General features: G+C 43.4%; 1 protein-coding gene across 1 annotated transcript in view; it reads left to right on the forward strand.

Annotated features, from left to right (window-relative positions):
- The window catches only part of ptch1 (patched 1), a 30,414-nt gene extending 20,448 nt beyond the window's left edge, over nucleotides 1-9,966 (forward strand). The window contains 6 exon segments of the mRNA XM_068760810.1: nucleotides 93-276; nucleotides 2,015-2,295; nucleotides 4,607-4,744; nucleotides 4,924-5,066; nucleotides 8,708-8,807; nucleotides 9,088-9,966. Coding sequence (XP_068616911.1) covers nucleotides 93-276; nucleotides 2,015-2,295; nucleotides 4,607-4,744; nucleotides 4,924-5,066; nucleotides 8,708-8,807; nucleotides 9,088-9,966 — 1,725 coding nt within the window.
- Nucleotides 9,967-20,145: the final 10,179 nt, after the last annotated feature.

The following is a 20,145-nucleotide window of genomic DNA, read 5'->3' on the forward strand; positions in this document are numbered from 1 at the left end:
GCATTTGCAGAAACAGCAGAACAGAATATACATGCGTTGCCATGGCACTGTCATTGAGCCATCTCTTCTTTGGGTTTTTTTTTTTTCTTCAGTTGACTCGTCAGAGGCTTGTGGACGCAGACGGTGTCATCAACCCAGCAGCTTTTTACATCTACCTAACGGCCTGGGTCAGCAATGATCCCGTGGCTTACGCCGCCTCGCAGGCCAATATTCGGCCACACCCTCCTGAGTGGCTCCACGACCGCACCGACTCCATGCCCGAGACACGCCTCAGCAGTGAGTTACCGTAACGGAACGCTCCGCTCCGACGCAAGGAAGGGACATTTCAAAAGTAATGCTGTTTGCTCTGACACATAATGCTAATTTGAAATGTTAAAAAGTTCAAACCTGCTACATGGTACAGTTGAACAAATATTGTTTGCTAAAGTCTTGTTGAAATTTGAAGCCAAACTTCTGTGGGGTTGGCTGAGAGAATGTTTTTTTAGTTTAGATTTTATAAGGTGGCTGCTGCATGTAAGCCATGTTTACATCTTGTGGCTTGAGTTTTTGCTCCTTCTCTTCCTTTTACCTCTAAGAGAGGTAGTAGACTTTAATGCGCCACTGCAGTGTGTGTGTGTGTGTGTGTGTGTGTACGCACGTACGTGAACGTATGGGCGATCTCAGGTTTCAAGGCCAGGGACCAAGATACAGCTCACTGTGGTTCTCCTAATGGTGCCTGCGGTGCATGCTATAATCCTGGCTACCATGGGGCCCTAGTATTGGACACACACGCATACACATCAGCACATTATTAAAACTCACTGACCCCAACACAACACACACCCTGTTCTCATTTCCCTACCACACACACACTCGGACTGTAAATCACATAAAAATAAAAATAAATCAGTCATGTTGTTTGATTCTAACCTGCGATTGGAAAGGAGAGAGGAGAGGAAAATGATTGGATAACAAGGGTAGACTTGGGTTTGGGTGGGAATCACAATTGGATAACAAGCAGGAAGTCCTTTATGGGTGGGGGGTATGGATAAGCAGCGTGAAGTGCTTGGCTGTGTGGGAGCTCCCCGGAGCAGATCTGGGTTGGCCGAAAGCCAACCGGTGTCCTAATGGAAATTTATGGCTGAGATTATAATGGGCCGAAGCATGTTAGCAAGTGCTCCTGCCTGACCCTGGAGGGACTACTGGAGAATAAACACACTCAGCAGCGGCAAAAAGTCCCAACGCATGTTCTCTTATCAGAAACACGATACAGATTGATAGAAACATTTTGAGATTTTTTTATTTATTTTTTTAGCCCAACCAGCAATGTGTTGTTAATTATGCAGAAATCACAAAGCTGACTGGATACACAGTTTGGTGCAACACCAAATACGACTTCACATTGCAGTGACAGGCAGGTAGGCGTATTTATGCATCTATATAATGCTTAACGTGGCAATGCTAACTTTAGGGTGTGGTAATGGCAGATTCTGACATTGTAATTACCGTGAATCAACGTTAGCGCTGACACTCTGCTGTGTCTGGAACTGATAGGCCCTCATTAGGCAGGCTGGGCCACAGACTGGCTGGGTTTGAGTCAATGGAGCTCTGTTTCATACTGCTTCACCACCACCACCACACACACACACACACACACACACACACACACACAACTCGCTCAAATTCGCCCACAGAAGTAGCTACTCTTTGAACAAGAGTTGGATATTGGTTTGGCTAAAGATTTGAAGATTGTTTCTGCAGATACACTAAAATGATCAGTTAATCAGGAAAGTCAAATATCATCTGCAGATGACTTTTATTTCATTTTTACTTCTTCCTAAGCATTCCTCAGTAATCTTGAATTAAAAATGTCATCATCGGCCCAGCCCTGTGGCATCCAAGGCCCCCAAAGTGTAAAACCGTCACCCACTGCCGCACGAGGTCTAAATAAAATTGATATAATGATGGTACAGCAGATTGAAGAACAGTTTCTATCCAACAAAATGAACTATCCTCTCACCGTCTCTCCGTCTAGTCCCGGCTGCTGAGCCCATCGAATACGCACAGTTCCCCTTCTACCTCAACGGGCTCCGGGAGACGCCGCAGTTTGTGGAGGCCATCGAGAGCGTGCGGGCCATCTGCACCAACTACAGCCGACAAGGCCTACCATCCTACCCGAATGGATACCCCTTCCTGTTCTGGGAGCAGTATGTTAGTCTGCGCCACTGGCTGCTCTTGTCCATAAGTGTTGTGCTTGCCTGCACCTTTCTGGTCTGCGCCCTCTTCCTGCTCAACCCGTGGACCGCCGGTATCATTGTGAGTGTTCGTTCCAACAGATCATAAAAATGCATTTTACTTACGGGCACCTTTCAAGGCATTATGAAACACAGTGTGTAAAAAAAAAAAATGAATCAAAATTGCCACTGTGTTTATGTACGAGTATTGTTCATACTTTGTTATTTCTAGTTTACTATGTTGGGGGGTGGGTGGGTGTTCATTTGGTTGTGTGTTTAAAAAAAGGAAAAATGTAACTGTACGTTTGCACTTTACGTCCATCTTGCATTTGATAAATAAAAGTATATAAAAAAAAAATGTAGGAATATTTGGATAAAATAATAGTTTCAATCAGGATTTAAAGGTATAAAGAGGATCAATGTTATGAATATCTTGTGGGAGGGAGTTACAGGGAAACTGATGGTGGAGCAGAAATGTCAATCAGAAAGATCTGAGGGCACCAGATCTAATATGTATACAAATATTTTCTGTTAGAATTAGGGAATTGTCAACTGAAGTTAGAAAAACTATACACAGAAACCCTTTTTCCAAGCTGCGCTGTCTTTTGTTTCCTGGTTTTTATGTGTGGTCCTGAAAGCATCTCAAAGAGCAGAGTGTTGGGGAGGAGAAATGGCTGCTCTGTGTTATTGCAGGCCCGGTCACCAGTGTTTTGTTAGGGTCCTCTGTTTAGTCTAGTCTGACACTGCTAGACACCGACGCTGAAATTGAGTGGGAGAGGACACAAAGAGGCTTCGGCCACTTCCTCCCACTCTAAACCTATTTAAAAAAAATCCCCCAGTCTCCTCTCGGAGCAGTTTCCAGGGATGCACAATGCAAACAAACATTCACATACACAGACACACGCATGCAGCTTGAATGTGTAGACATGCAGGTACATAATTCACACAGTAACACACCCACACACGCACACAGAGTGCTCTGGGTATTCTCTGTGATGGGTTGTGTTTACGACAGGCAGTGGCCAGGCCACCCGAACCCTTAAAGGAAGGAGGGGAGACCTCATGTTCATCCTGCAGGCTTTACTAGCAAGATCAAAAGACGAGTTATGCAGCGGCATCAAGTCTAACCATTCACTGTGTCCACGGTCAGACCACCACCAGTCTTAAAACGGGAAACCCTCTCAGCTATTCGGTTTGTGCTTGGTCTGAAGCACAAAGACGGCTTGTTTTAAACTGTGTTTTTGATTTGGGGTTCAGCAGATCACAAAACTCATGGTTCGGATTCTGTCACAGTTTTAGGGTCATGGATTGGATTAAAAACAAAAAACAAAATCTGGAACAAAAAAACAAGGGGGGGGGGGGTGTAAGTAAATAAAATATGGATTTCTATTTACTACAAAAATAACTTTTTGAACATAAACAGCTGCTTAAATGGCGGATTGAGAGGTTGTTGTCTTGTGTCTCATTCCCAGCACGCCAGGGTGACGCTGCTTGAAATGTGTTTCCCGTCATCCCATCCCATCGTTCTTGCTTGTAACAAACTGTGCCAGTTCATTCATGCATATATTGACTCTGCTCATATTTATCATCGCAGTCGGTCTCCGCTGCATTTATGGCGATCGCTTATGATCTGGTTTTCGCTTCCTGTCTGTGTCCATTGGCTTAGAGCTGATCTTACATTTCTAACAACCATGTTTAGTAGTAACTTTAAACAGTATATTCACAGCTCCCCTAAAAGGCACTTTAGTGCAAAAACCTCATGTACACACACACACTACCCATGTTTATTGTAAACACACCCACATGCATACTTTTGCGTGGCTCTTCCTCTACCCACCTTGGCCCACTTCAAAGGATTTGGGCCCCATGTAACCTGACACTTGTCAGCTGATACTGGCATCTGCTCCCAGCACACACACACACACACACACACTTCTATCGTTATTTCTTCACGTGTCTGTGAGAAAGACAAAAATGGGAACCTTCTGTGTTTTGGTTGTCCTTTTTTACGACAACAGCGTTTTCAGGAACGGCAAACACACGTCACAGTACCACTGTTGTATCAACGGTCATTCATTCATTCATTTATCATTCATTCATTCATGAAATGACACACAGACACTACTCTTTTCAGCCATTTCTATGGATCCTTGTGTACAGGAAGTGATGCTGTGTGATCTTTGCTTTGAACCTCTTTGCTATATTTGCTTCTTTTTTAAACCCTCCAGGTGTGGGTCCCTGTACAACATCAGGCATCACACACCTTATTTGCCTTTGTGCAGATTGTCGGGATGGAATAATGATGCACCTGCCCCACCTTGAGCAGACTGTGTATGAGCTGTGGATGGGCTCGTGCCCTTCTTCCTAACATTGGCGCCTCCTTTCCCTTGCAGGTCTTGGTGCTGTCTCTCATGACTGTGGAGCTATTTGGCTTCATGGGGCTAATGGGAATCAAGCTGAGTGCTGTTCCTGTGGTCATTCTCATCGCCTCTGTGGGCATTGGCGTGGAGTTCACTGTCCATGTTGCCCTGGTAGGCAATAGTAGAATCATCATAGAGATTGGTTATCATCAACTTAAATTCTTGGAACATTTTTTCTCAGCTCCTAGAAATGCTGAGAAGTTTTGTTTTTCTTTTTACATTTGGTTTTTTTTCCAGTGACACACTTGAGAATGAGATGTTTTGAATGTTTTTGTGTGTGTTTGTTACAGGCGTTCCTGACAGCCATAGGGGATCGACACAAGCGGGCGGTGCTGGCGCTGGAGCACATGTTTGCTCCGGTGCTCGACGGAGCCTTTTCCACCTTATTAGGTGTCTTGATGCTCGCTGGCTCGGAGTTTGACTTCATTGTCAGGTGACTATAAGATCCAAACCTGATCAGAAAAATTCCACATTAGTTCATCTTCACATATACGGGCTCACGCAAAGGTTACTGTGTGGCCTCAGTCGACCGTTGAGACCAAGCCTCAACGTGTACGTCACACAGGAATCTACCTAAGACACCAATCATGCATGAAGGCTCCTCGCCTTCATCCTTCATTCCCTCCCTCGGTCTCTTTTTCCAGCTACCATTGACATACTCCCCCCCCCCCCCCCCTTTTTTTTTTTTTCTTGCCTCCTTTGTGACTCTCATAACTGACATTTTAGGAGAAATAGAGGTGATGATGAGGATTTGAAGGTCGGAAGAACAAGGAGGAAGAGGGAGTAAAAGGGGAAGCAGAGGGAGACAAAGTAAAAGAGAGTGAAGAGCAGTGAGAGATAACAAGAAAGTCTTTGGGCCTTTGTAATCTCCTTCGGCTAGTTTAACTACCTCAGCTAGACATTTATAGCAAGAGAAGGAGTAATGGTGTGTGTGTGTGTGTGTGTGTGTGTGTGTGTGGAGCTAGGGGGTAATTGTGGAAATTAAAACAGACACACCGTGGGGCCTCTGTGTCCGGGGCTCCTTTTTTTGTGTGGTGCTCTATTGTGACGATCAGACAGACGGTTACTGGCCAGCCGCCATACGAGGATGGAAAATGAACGATTCTGTACATTTTCAAGCATGAAAGTGTTATGAGAAGTTTCCAGTGAGCTCAAAGGAGCCGATGCAGCCGTGAAATGCAGCTGACCTGCACCTTCATGTCCATGAAAGGATAACGCTTATGATCTGCAAGCACACACACGTATGTGCAACGTCATCAACGCACACACACACCCATAGACAGACACACACACACCAACTTGCTCCCAACCTTGTAATCATACAGTGATGGCGCGCCTGTCAGTGATCGCCCTCACACTAAGAGACTCACATATATCAGACATGCATACACACAGACACAGGGAGGCCTTATAGGCCTTCTCTCCTCACCTCCAGTGGTGCGCTCTAGTTTCTGGCTCGGGCCCGGTTCTCATTTGGAGGTTCTGCTGTTGTCTGAGCAAACAAAGCTGCGGCGCAATAACAACAGGCCCGGCTCGTATTTTTCTGCTTGCACTGAAATAAATGTTTCCCTGACTCCCCCATCAGCCCTCTGAGTGTTTTCACTCTAAACACTCAGCCTGGTATGCGGCTTGCACACATGTGTGTGTACACGTGCGTGCATGTGTGGGGATCTGTAGGTGACGTGGCATTTAACCCTCCTGGTGTGTATTGAAATGCCAACTATAGTGATGGCACAGAAGCAATTGCGATATTCTGTAGGTGGAGGATGTGTGTGTGTATGTGTGGGTGCGTGGCAGGCGATATGGGCCAATGGTGGATCCTACCTCATTCAACGCAATGGCAAAAACAAAACTGCTGCTGCACATGGCACCTGATGAACAAAATGGTCTCCCATGACAATTACGTTTTTAATTTTTTTCAACTACATTTACTTTCTTCTTTTATTTCTGTATTTAACAACCTTAACCCCGACGTTGCCTCATCATCGTCTCCTCTCGGGGTGGGGGGAAGTTTGCGGGCAAGCATTTTGCATCATTGCTTTTGTCACTGAAATTACAACTGGCCATAAGAAGAGTGTGTGACTTTTATATAATAACACATCTAAGGTCTGATTGTGTTTGAAATTATGGGTGTCAAATTATTGCGTTAATTACGATTATTTAATTACAGTCATATTTAGCGCATTCTGTTTTTTAATCGCGTTAATCTAATTTTTAATCTCTAACTTGACTGTTTCTGTATTGCCTTTTTTTTTTTATAAAATCTGTTTTTATGCGTTGGGCTTTTTGTGCTTGAGTTGTTGGTGGAAGAGTCAGCGACGCCCTGAAGTGGACACTGATTGGCTGTCATTGCGTTTAGGCTTGTTTAGCACAAGTTGATAGGCTCCCATTGTAGGTGGGATGCTGTTCCAGCACTTTATTTTGTGATGATGAACAATGTTATTTTTGATGCGCTAACTTCGAGCAGTGTAATTGATGGGTCTTGTATTATTTTTATTAACTGAAGCGGAGGAAAAGCAACAAGTTCAGTGTTCAATATTTGTATTGCTCAGAAAAGTGTTCTTACTGGGTTTTTTTATGTATTAATTTAGAGCACTTTACATGGACCTAATGTTATTTTATTTTCTAATTATTTGGATTGGCAACAGAAAACAGCAATACTCCCCCTGGTGGTCGAAACCGAATGTTGCAGGCAGCACTTAGGACGTAAATCCTAATTAAATTAACGTAAATGAATTACAGATAATAATTAATGAATCTATTAAATGTTTTAATCTCTTGACATAAATATTTTAAATATAACGCACACAGCCTCATTTAGTTTGGAGCAGCAGGGTGTGTTCCCCGACTCCAACTGTAGGAGGCTTCCACACAGTGTAGCGGCATTGTTAAGGCTATGGCCGCCCATGCGAGGAAGATGAGAACTCCACTCACTCGAGGTTCCTCCACAATACACGTGTAAACACACACACACACACACACACACACACACAGCGTAATCAGGAGTCGGTCAAAGGGGTTCATGGTTCATCAATGTGTCCTGGAGAGGGAGAGCAAGGGATTTAGGGTGGCGATTGGGGGGTCTTACCTGATCCACTGGAGATTTAATTAGACGGGGGGGGGATTGCGGCGTGGCCAGGAATTTCACAGAGGCTTAACTGGACAGAAGGGAAAGGAGAGAACGAAGCAAGGTAGAAAAAAGAGAGAGAGAGAGAGCAACCGGGGGAGGAAAGAGAGGGGGGTCTCTCGAGGACCCCTTCTCTTCTTCCTTGACTAAATTGCTTAAATTCTATACCTTTCTTTTCATTTGTTTGCCCCTCCCTCTCTTTTTTAGAGCAGTAGAAGAGAGAAAGGCCCCTGTCCTGTTGTGCCCCCCAACCTTCAACGTTCCCCTCACTTGCCTCTCCTCTCCTCCCCCATTTACCCCCTCCACCCTACACTTCACATTCCTCAATCCTTTGTTTTCTCCATGTTTGCTTATACACCACACACCCAAGGGAGAGTACCCGCACCCCCTGTACCCCCCCCCCCCCCCCTTTTCTTCAGTGCCTTTGAATTAACCAGCTCCGGCTAATTATGCTTCCCCTTTCTTTTCTCTCTGTGGCTTCTTTAAGACTAACCCTCTTTGGCAGGACACAAGGTACCTTTCTGCTTGGCTCCTCAAAACCACAGTGCATGCCTGCCCGTCTTCAGGGGGTTTATATTCGTACGTGTTTGTTTGGGACTTGGGCGGGTGTCTTTGTGGACGTATTATTTCGGGCATGTGTAACAGTTAGTCTTTCCACATGTCTCCCCACATCTAAACCTCTGTGGTCTGCTCAGGTATTTTCTTTGTTTCTTCACCTGACCTGTTTCTCTTGGTTTCTGTATTTGGTGTTTCTGTAAATCTGGTCATGGAATTTCTCAATTTTCAAGTTGTCTCAATTGAATCTGTTATTTTTAGTCCATGTCTTTGATGTTGCATCTCAGAGAATGTGAGAATATAAGTTTACAAGTGGAATGAAATGTGCTATATGTTACTTTTAAATAACTTGTTCCTTCCTTTATTCATCTGCTGTCTGGGTTGTGTTGCAGGTATTTCTTTGCAGTGTTGGCCATCCTAGCAGTTCTTGGAGTGCTCAACGGATTGGTCCTGCTTCCAGTATTGCTGTCATACTTTGGGCCCTATCCGGAGGTAAGATCCCAAAAAAAGGTACAACACTTAACCTGCATATATAAACGTGGGTAAAACCTTATTGATAAGAGTATACGTGGACGTAGTGAGGGAGGACATGAGAGTGGCTGGTGTTGGGGAGGACGATGCAAAGGACAGGGTGAAGTGAAGAAAGTTGATTTGCTGTGGCGACCCCTGGCAGGACAAGCCGAAACTTTATTGATAAGGAACAGTGTAAATTTAATTTAAGATGTGCCATAGGGTCTCTCCTGTCACTCACTGCTGCCTTCTCGCCTCTCAGGTGACGCCTATCGATGGTCGTAGCAGTTTACCCACGCCATCCCCAGAGGCCCCTTCCCAAGTGGTCCACTTCTCAGTCCGTCCTCACCACACCACCGCGACCACCACCAACTCAGGTGCAGCTTCAGACTCGTCCGATTCTGAGTACAGCTCCAACACCACGGTGTCTGGCATCGGCCGGGAGCTGCAGAACTACAACCTCCCCTCTCACAGAGGACAACCTCGAGCTGAGGAGCAGCAGTACCACCTCCAGACCAGCAGGGGCAGAATAGCCAGGACAGAGGAGGAAAGGAGAGCAGGATCGGGGCATCGGCGCTCAGCCAGACAACCCGACCCTCTCGGATCCTGTCAGGGTTGTGATCCTGGGCCCCAGCCCAGGGTGACTCATCGCAACGGCAGGGACCCCAAGACCCAGCTGCACTGGCAGGTACCGCCCCCAGTTCATCCACGCATGGACGCTTTTGAAACTGCTACTGAGGCTGGGGGCAATTATGGCTCACACAGCCATAGAGAACACTCAGCAGGCCAGAGGGCTCACCCTTCCCACAACCCGCAGACTGCTCGCCACCTCCCGTACCACCACGCTAATCCCGTCCCGTTCTGCCAACCCATCACTACAGTGACAGCGTCTGCCTCTGTCACTGTCGCCGTCCACCCGGCCCCCTTTTCCAACCAGAGCTCCCGAGCTTCTTACCCAGGATGCACTACAAGGGATAGTTACTGCCCATCAGGGCCGGGGGAGCCAGAGCCGTCCTTCCAGGACCCTCATGTCCCTCTGGACACTCACACAGGGGCCCGTGGAGACGAGGTGGAGGCCATGGAGCTTCAAGATCTGGAATTTGAGACAGCTGAGAGCAACAGCGATGAATGAGCGAGCTGAAGTAAGCGTTGCACCACCTCAGTAGATCCATTCGTCACAAGGCTTTTTTTTTGGAACAGCATTTTTTGATTAAAGATTGATTCTTCTTTATTGTTTTCAGTTGTGAAGTGGAAGTATAATGGCCAAAGATGGACCACTCTGTATTAATAAGCAGGTGACGCTTGTCCTGCTGCAGCCCGACCCAGCGAGGACCAGCCCGGCTCCTCCCCCCCCAGCCCGAGCAGCAAGAAACTCACCCGTGTTACCGTCATGGTGCTCATTCTTACTGTAACCCAGTGGAATATTTTCTCAGATATGTCTATCTATATTTAAAAGATGTATACATATGTAAATACGAACAAAAATTAGTTATATTTCTAGGAGACATACAACTCCTCGTGTTAACAGACTGGGGCTGCCATTTTATATGGTGTGTGTGTGTGTGTGTGTGAGCGAGAGACAGAACGCGATAGATCTCTGATTACTGTTCACTCATCTGTGTATCTGTGCCATTTGTTTCAGTTAGATTTAAAACAAAAAAAATGTACCCGTCAGCATTCACATTCATTTATAACTATGCAAATATCTCTTAAAACATAAGAAGTGATCTGTCTGTGCGTGTGTGTGTGTGTGTGTGTGTGTGTGTGTGTGTGTGTGTGCGTGTGCGTGTGTGTGCGTGTGTGCGTGCGTGCTGTTGTATGTAAGTAAGCCTTATTGATGTGAAACAGCCCCCATTATTTTCTGGCTTGTACATCCGATCCATCCCGAGAACAGACTAACATTTACACTCCTCTGAACGTGAGGGAAATTGTTAGAATGATCAAACAGGGGTATGATTCTATGTGTGCGTGTTTATTATTGTATAGAGGTACGCATGGTAAACTATTCTCTTTTTTTTTTATCACAAACCTGTGGTAGTTATGAAACAATTACTGTTGAACCTGACACGCTATGCGTGCTATTTAAGACGAGCAGATATGAAGAAGTTTTAAAGGCTGTTTTCTTTTATTTTTTATTATAAATATATATTCTTTTTGTTTCCGCCTCTGCATTGGAACCTGTTTCTGCTCTCAGCTTCGTATCACTGTCCGTCAGGCTGCTCTCCGCTCGTATTTTACTGTCTGACTCCAGCAGGCTCCGAACCAGAGCAGACCTTTTACAAACTCGCACCATTACAGGGACATTCACATTAGTGATTTTTGGAACAGGGTCAACGCAGGGTGCAGCTCTTCACCCCGAGTGGCTGTGTCTAGTGGATAAGCTAAAGCTCAGACTGTATGCTGTACCAGCCCATTCAACGTGGCACTTGACTGCATTTGAACTTCATTTACAGAAATATCTCACCTCAAGCAGCTCTTTATTTCTGTCCAACCGATAAGCTAGTCCACACAGCCTGCCGAGGGCGAAGCCCCCCCCAAGGCCCGACAATGTGTGTTTCTATGTATTTGAGTGTAAAAACATTCATGCGTGCGCTGTAGTCCATCCGCTCACTCCGTCTCAGCCCTCCTTTTTAACGATAGCTGGTCCTCAGCTAATAGAAACGCACAACGTGACGCCATGACAGCGATTAGACATCTCCCCTCCACTGCCAAACGGCACAGCCAAGGATCCTCAGGGGTCAGAGTTTACACTGCCAATCCCTCTCACTACCAGTAATGGCCAGTTTATATGTGTGTCCATGTTTGCATGACTACAGATGGGCCTCACTTAACCGACGTTCTCGTTTAGCGACGACTCCGAAATGTAAAAGCATGTGTTTAGCGACAGAACGAGTTATGTCGCTAAAGTTACATATATGTACAGTATAAATGGCCTATACGTATGCAAATACACACATGTTTACGTTCATGGATGTCCTCTTTATCCACCTTCCGGGTCTCGGGTGTTGCTGAAGCCTCTCCCAGCGGGATATAAACAGGAAGCGACGCATTGCAGGGAAAACAGCTTTTTGACCACACAATTTGTTGTCCAGGTTGTCAATCAACGAGAGTTTCGTTTAGCGACGGGGTCTTTGGAAAGTAACGCCATCCTTAAGTGAGGTCCACCTGTACATGAACGTCCCGTCCCCCACACACACTCACTCATTACAGGCCACCGTTGGCCCCATCGCTCACCTCCTCCACATTCCAGCTTTCTTGTTTGTTTCATTTTGTTTCCTCCCGATGTCACATTGGCAGTAGTGGAGAGAATCACAGATGGCAACCGTTTCATTTGTTTTTGTTGTTGTTTCTGTTTTCAATGTTCGATTGCGATATTTATATTTTTGTAACATAAAATATGTTGTTATTTTCTTTCCTTATTGTTGTGATGCCAGTGGATAACAAATGCAGGGATTTTTATGTCTATTGAAAAAAAACACACAGCAACACTATTACAGTTTAATGTTTTTACATTAATGGAGTTTGATCTGTATAAAGTGCTTACTAATGTTAAATAGGAAAAAACAAAAAAGAGTATATAACATTTTACACTACAGGTCTCATCATAGCTCTTAGAGGATTTTAAAAGGAAAAAAAAAAAATCATTGGTTCTTCCAGACTGCCATTTTGGTCTTGGTCGACGTGGATGTATTTTGTTTTCAGTTACAAAGATAAATGTATGCCATATAATTTATTTATATGAAATTTATTTTTGTAGTGTACATAGTAGTTGTCAAGATATTTGACAGAAGTATATTTTTAAAGAGTTTATATGTAATGATATACCATAACAGAAAAACCATAAGGTGCACAATTTGACTTTTTGTGAGACAACATCGACACCTCCCCTTCAGTATTATGTTACGATCCGCTGTTTCTTTGGATTTGTCAAGGGCTAGCCATGAAAGTAGACAATTGTACTAGCGCTCTAAATATTAATGTTCAAACACTGATAGAATTCTAACAAATAAAGATATTATAACTTATTTGTCTCTTTGTTCATAACTTTAATAAATGGAAAAACATCAAAACGTTTCCGTGGCCTGGTTGTCAGTTGATTGTTTCTGAATGGTTTTGTGCTTTCGGACATTTCTTTGCTTTAGTTTAGTTCAATGACAACATTTATAATAATAGTGCCTACATTGTAACATGAAGCTGGAGCCAGCAGCAGCAGCTTAGCCTAGAACAAAGACTAAAGTCGGGGAAGCATAGCCCATAAAGCTAATTGACATGGATTATGGCTCTTTTTACTGTTCAGGGGATACTAGCTTTAGAAGTATTTCCATTTTCTGGAATATTAAACTATTCCTTTACTTTCTTTACATATGCTCCTTCACACACTGTTTAAATGAACTCCTAAATGCATGTCCAAAACATATGTCTGTTCTTACCCTACCGAGCATGCCAACAGGTAAACGCACGCGACGTTCCACCAGCCTCCTTCCGTCTGGTGTGTCCTGCAGTGTACTCTTGACATCTGGTGTGGCGGCCAGCAGCCCTCCCCAATTGGCCCACCCAACCCCCCCACCTCCGCTCCCTGTTCTGTATGATTTTGATTGACAGCTTTATAGACTGCAAGGAAATTGGTTGTAGTTACAATACAGCTGGCCTATTTGCAGTAATGAAAAAGTGTGTGTGGCTTTGCTGCATGAGGGAATGAGGGAGAGTGGCATGTCAGCTGCATGGGGGGGGGGGGGGGGGGGGGGGGGGGGGGTAGCTATTTATTATCATGCCACCATGCACTTAACATGCATCGAGAAGACAAATAAACCTCATGCCTTGCAACATAGTTTGAAATAACAAATATCCAAATATGTCCTTTCAGTACTGGCTAACTATAAAATAGAGGGTTGGTTTTTCTCAACTACAATTTCAACCGGACCCTCAAGGAGGTTGAAGAACTCCCTGACCCTGGATCAGTGGTTCGAGGCAAGCTTGAGGCATGTTATTATATTTTTAAAGCCCAGAAGGAGCACTGATCTACTGGTTGCTGTCCAACTAGTGAGAAGAGTCAGACTGACATCTTGCGTACGACAGGGTGTGTTTGGAAAGCTGGGTGGTGGCAGGGTGTTGTGTGTTGGGGTTTTTAACTTTCCTAAGTGGATGAGACATTTTTAGTCTGTTGCCTAATGAGGACACAGAGCAAAGCCAGAAACCGATGCAGGTTTTCCCATGCAATACAAAAAGAGGCACTGAGAACTATAAAATCTAGACCATAACAGAAGATAGCAGCATGTCACGACATGGTTCTCATGTTCACCCACACCAAACCGACATCAACCCTTCCTCCAGACCTGCTTTACCCTTTTGCCCCTCACCTCTAGACTCACTCACTTGAGCTACCCTCGGTGGAGCTACACATAATGTGAGGAGTGCGTTATTAAAGCTAACGAGTTCCAGGTTGTTAATGAATGTTTCCTTTACCTACAGAAAAGGGGGGGGGGGGCAATGGAGGGAGAACAAAAGAGCAAGAGAGAGAGGAGGCAATTAGGGAAGTTCCTTCCCTTCTTGACTGGCGGAGTGACCTGCCGTGGCGCTCTGCCCAGACTGGGCGACAAAAAGAGCGGATATGTACTGAACTCTTTTCATTCTTCCTTCTGTAATTCATTCAGGGTTTTTCTTTTCTGATGTGCCAAAGGAATTATTGATTCCTCTATTCCAGTCCTCATTTTCCATCCATATGTCCCTCTTTCTAACCTTGATCCCTGAAAGGCTTGTCCATCGTCACCTGCCAGCAGAGCTAAACCCTCAAAGTGCGTACTCTCCTCAACACGACATCTTGAAAATGATTCAACTTCACATTGGCTTCTGCTTCCTCTGTGTGTGTTTTTCTGTTTGCTTCCAATAAGGTGTGTACAAGCCGAAGAGTGACAGTGATAGAGTAGCATTAAAATTGGTTGAATTATAAAATTATTAAAAGTTGATTTCACAAATGTAGTTTTGCATTGGATACACTTTGTTAGTAAAAATGGATGCTGGTAAACACATTTTATCTCACTTTGTGCAGGCTAGCTGTTCGCGCCTTCTTTCAGTATTTCATGCCGATCTTCCTGCAGGCTTCGGCAGTTTGCGATGAAGATGACAAACAGACAGCGGTAAGATCTCCTGGCAACCAAATAAGATGATGTCATAAAAACAATTTATTTAAAATGTTTAGAAATACTTCAGTCAGAAATGAACCATGGTGCCATGCGGCATGTCTCCACGGAGACGCCAATGTCAAAACAAGGCATATTTCACGGCTTCTAATCTAGTTTTATTCTCTTCTAATCTGTCAGCAGTCAGTCAAGGTGGGTGGTGTTAGGCGAGTGTTGGTGCTGGTGATCAGTCCCACCCAGAAACCCGTTTGACTTGGCTGGCTTTTATCTTCCACAGAGGGAGTGCTTTCTTCCTGCAAGAGCGATCCAAAAGAATGTGAGTTCCAAGTTCTTAGCGTTCAGACTTTAAAAAGAAAAAAAGCAATTTTCCACAGGCTGCAGTGGTGAATAACAAGAACGTAGTCCTTATGAGAATGACGTGAGAAGCATGTTCAGCGTTTGACATATTGGAGAGGAGCATCTTCTCTTTCTCCCTCTTCTCCATGTATTTAGACATCTGAGAGCGATTAAAGTTGGAATTCAGTCCTTCAACTCGAATGACACCTTGATGATGATGATACGAATGAAAAACAAATAACTATACAAATTACAATATTGATAAAAAGAAATTGAGAAAGCAGCATCCAGTGGTGAAATTGATTCATTGATATAATAGTCTAGAAAGTGTAAAATATGTCTAAAAACTAAACCACACGAAACATATAAAAGACATTTAAATGTAGTAAATGAATGGCATGTGAATTTTATTTTATTTTATTAATTTAATGGTTCCAGGAGTGTTCTTCAAGTGTCGTGCTACTTAATCTTGATCCAGAATGAAGAAGACTGCTCATTTATCATTCTTATTAATGCATAGAAAATATCATTTCAGAATTTACATGCTAGCATCGAGCACCAGGCCTTTGTTCAAAACAAGATAGACAAGAATTCCGACAATCACTTACTCAATTTTCCAACATGTTGGCTCGACATCTTGAAAATTGTTTGATTAATATTCCGTTTGTCATCCAAAAGTCGCGGTGACATTAAAGTAAAAACCCCCTGAAGCTTCAGCTGTGCTGTTTATTTGCTTAACAAATATTCTGACAAGCTCAATAATATGTTAAATTCAAGATAGTATAACATCATGCCTGATTCGGATTCTGAGATGAGCTCTAAACTGAGTCTCAAAGTCAGTAATATTATCACATACCAACACAGCAACAATGACAAGCCTCTGTGAAAGCTTTTTATTTTGAACATGTTGGATTACGGATTACTGGGAATCTTCCGACAGGGCAAGGGAGCGAGGATGAGGAAGCACCGGTCTGAACGTCCAAGAAGGCGAGGGAGCCACGCTGAATTCATAGAACCCGCTGATACACTTCATTAAACATGCAGCAAAGTTCAAGGTCTTCTCTCGCAAGAGAGGTCCAGTCAAAGAGATTGTCTCTCATCGCCTTCAGGAAAAAAATTCTGTTGCTTTGCCAAGATTATTATTACAGTTGGCCGTTGATACTACTTTTGGCCAGGACTAGGCAGTTTGTCTTATTTGTCTCCAGCGCTTGACATTTTTCCCATGGTATTCAGACCACCTTTTATTATTCATAGAAGAGGAAATGCACTTCGGCAGCGATGGCTAGAAAGAGAAAGCGATGAAGTAAAAGGTATAATCAGGCCATCGAGTGGGGACAGAAGAAAAAGACTGGGACCAAAGACAGATGGAAAATGGAAGGAGGTAGAGATTGAAGGGGGGGCGTTGGAGAATGGTCGACGAGAGTAGCCGTATGAGAGTAATTATAATGACTGATGTTATTTACTCCCATTTCCCCTCGCATCATTTATTCTGTGGAGTTGGACAACCCACCCACTCTTTCTTTGCGTTACAGACGAGTGCAATGGAATGTTGCCAAGCCATATCATAAGCTCCCCTCTTCCGCTAACACTGGAAGCATTTATCCTGCCTTCAGTCGCTCTCTTTCCACTCCCTCTATCTATCTTGCTGCCCCCCCCCCCCCCCCCCCCAGCACCCACTATTTTGCCTTCATTGCTGCTGTATTGACGGGACTGTGTGTGACTGGCTGCTGTGACTGGGCCAAGCACATGCAACACGTTAGCATGATGTACGGCCGTTGACACTGAAGATGACAAACTGAGGTTGGATGCTGTCATCCTTTCTTCCTTTTGTTTAATATATTCCTGGTGGCATGCACGCACACGCCAACACACACACACACACCACCCAACTCTGTGTTGAATCTATTATGTTTGTCTTTGCTAGAAAACATGCAGCAACATATGGAAAATCTAAATCTTTAGACGTGGGGGCGGGGGGGGGGGGGTAGAAGATGGAAAGAGAAAGACAGAAAGAAACTCTTAACTAAATATTTTCATCTGTATCTGAGAGTGTTGAGCGAATAAATGATAAACAAAACTGGAGCAGAGGATGTCTCCAACACGTTGAACTAAGGAGGAAGGTTTTAAACTGTAGGCCATAAAGGAAATAACAAAGGTAGAAATGGATAATACTACAGTAAAGTCCAAGAGGGTCTTTCCTTTGTGATGACGGTAAACACTTTGGAATTTGCTAATGATCTGCCCATTCACAAAGAGGAGAGATTTTTTTTTTTTCATTTCTTCCATCTGTGCTTATTGATTCTGGCACCATGACAGACACCTAATGAGAAACAGGGCTGGAGGAGAGCTCTGAGGGAGGCTCAGTCTGAATCAATGCACAGACACACACACAGAAGATTTACAAGGAGATATGAATGCACGCTTACATTCCCGATGTGGACACTGAGACAGGTTTATGCAATTTAAAGAGAGAATATTCATAATATTAACAATAAATAAGAATCAATTTTCTGAACTGACCCTCCAAGACCGGCTGCAACTCCTTAAAGTTCTATTTTCAAATAGCTCAGTATTTGGGGCCCAAGACTTGCTGGAAATATGTAAGGGAATATGGATATTACATGAACAGAATGAGTCAAATTTCGCACAAATAACCATTAAAAAAAGAGTTTCTTTCCAATTCTCTGCCCCGTTTGTCTCTTTTATTGAGGGGACCATGAGCTTGACATTGGAGCCCAAATTGCTGCACCTTGCTTGGTAGATAGATAGCATTAGAGCTTGAGTAACTGTGAGATTTGCAAAGCATATTTCGTTTTAATAACACTGCATCCCCAGGTAAATCAGCTTAAGTTAGAATGACTTTTACTCTAGAATCTATAATGATGAAGAATTTTCTTTTATGAAAAAACAAGAATTTAGCAAACAGTTGTTTGCTATATAAAGATATTGTGAAGAAATGATGTCTTGGACCAAGAAGCAGACTCAGAGGCCAGAGATTATGTTTAATAATAATTGTCGTGGTTGGAGTAAGTTAGGCTGGAGCGAGCAGACGATTGATGTTAACGGTTTCCGAGAGCGAGCAAAGATACATTTTATGTCGCTGAGACAGAAAACTTTTGGCTCCCGAGGGCTGACAATAAGAACCTGAACACAAGTACGTACTGGTATGAGTACAAGAAGTGAGAAAGTACTGACTGAGTAACAAACAGAATGCAGAAACTGAACAGCATCTACTTCATGTAAAACAAAATGATTGCAAATTGTGTGAGGCCACGCCCACAAGCACACACAAACAAATCCAGTCTCAGCGGGAGGGGACATAGGGAGATACACCTGAATGAATGACATTAAATACTGTACCTTTAGGATAAAACATTTATATATATATATATTGGACAGACTTGTCCCCAGAGGAGGAAGAATATATCACACATTAAAACACATGCAGAGAAACAGTGGAAAGTAATTTTCTTTTAAATCTCAATGTCTGTCGTATATTTAATCAGATTAAGTGGTGAATCTGTTTTATCTCTTATAAAGCAATTCAAATGCATGGACCTGCAAATCAGTCTTTAATCACACACACACACACACACGCACACACACAAACATAGACCTGATCGGAGTATTAGCTGTCAGAGAGGGATTGTGGAGCAGGAAGTGTGTAATTATCGTGAACAGAGGGGAGATAGATGGATGTGTGTGTTTAACACTCCCCCTCAATTTCCCTGCAATCTACTGGATTTAATAGGAAGCAGGTGTATGTGTGTGTGTGTTGTGTGTGTGAGAGAGAGACTCTTATGTGATTGTATGAATGAGCTTAACTGTAAAAATGGACGCACAGCTCTGGTATCAGTTTGTTGAACTTGGACTATAAATGAGGGACAAGGACAAAGTTGCTGCCGGAAAAAACACAGCACGACTGTAAAGGCATACAAATGGTTTGTATATGGAATTCATAATTGTCAGTGTGCATTTCAGTGTGAATACCTCGAGTGGTGTGTGTGTGTGTGTGTGTGTGTGTGTGTGTGTAGGCTTTTGGATGTGGTGCTGTTTCTCATTGGTCACAGAAACTCTCTGCCTTTCTCAGCCAATCCTCAGCTTCCTCTCAAAGCAATAAAGAAGCATGCTGTAAAAATGCTTGGAATTGTTGTAAAAAGTGTGACCCTGTGACTACATGTGTTTGTGCATAAAAGAGAATTAAAGATTCAATAAATTTGTTTTCTTCATTGTATAGTTGGTTTGAATTCAACCTTATTTGATGTTCAAGTGCTGGCATGAGGTAACTGCAAAAGATGAATAAATGTGGGGGTTATACAAGGTGACATGTGGCCCTGCAGGCAGGATGTGGCGCATGTCTTCTTTGACTACTCATGGAGGACGTGTAAGACAGATTGGGCAGAGCAGGTCACGATTTATTATTTAAGGTTGTTGTTTATGTGTCACTTTGGAACAATGTGATGGGGTCATGATATACAATTAAATGAATTTAATTTGATTAAAGAAAGCAAAGATAATAAGAATAAGAATATATATATATAAAAATGCACATATTATGTAATTAATACTATTCACACTTTTTTGTTCAATAATATGGAACGAAAAAAATGGGAAAATGTGACAATTATTTTACGTTTCTGTCTTTTGTGGGCTAATTATACAGTTATGAATGAGTAATTTGACTGAAGGTCAAGCCAGAAAATACCATCTTGACTACATTATCCCACATTCCTTATCCTCAACCAGTTATTTCTTCATTTGTCTGGCATCGAAAAGAAAACACAACGAGAACAACAACACCAGCATTAACGAATAAATAGTGAGGCATCAGAGGCTTTGTAGACGAT

This window comes from Brachionichthys hirsutus, chromosome 4, assembly GCF_040956055.1.
Source record: "Brachionichthys hirsutus isolate HB-005 chromosome 4, CSIRO-AGI_Bhir_v1, whole genome shotgun sequence".
NCBI lineage: Eukaryota > Metazoa > Chordata > Actinopteri > Lophiiformes > Brachionichthyidae > Brachionichthys > Brachionichthys hirsutus.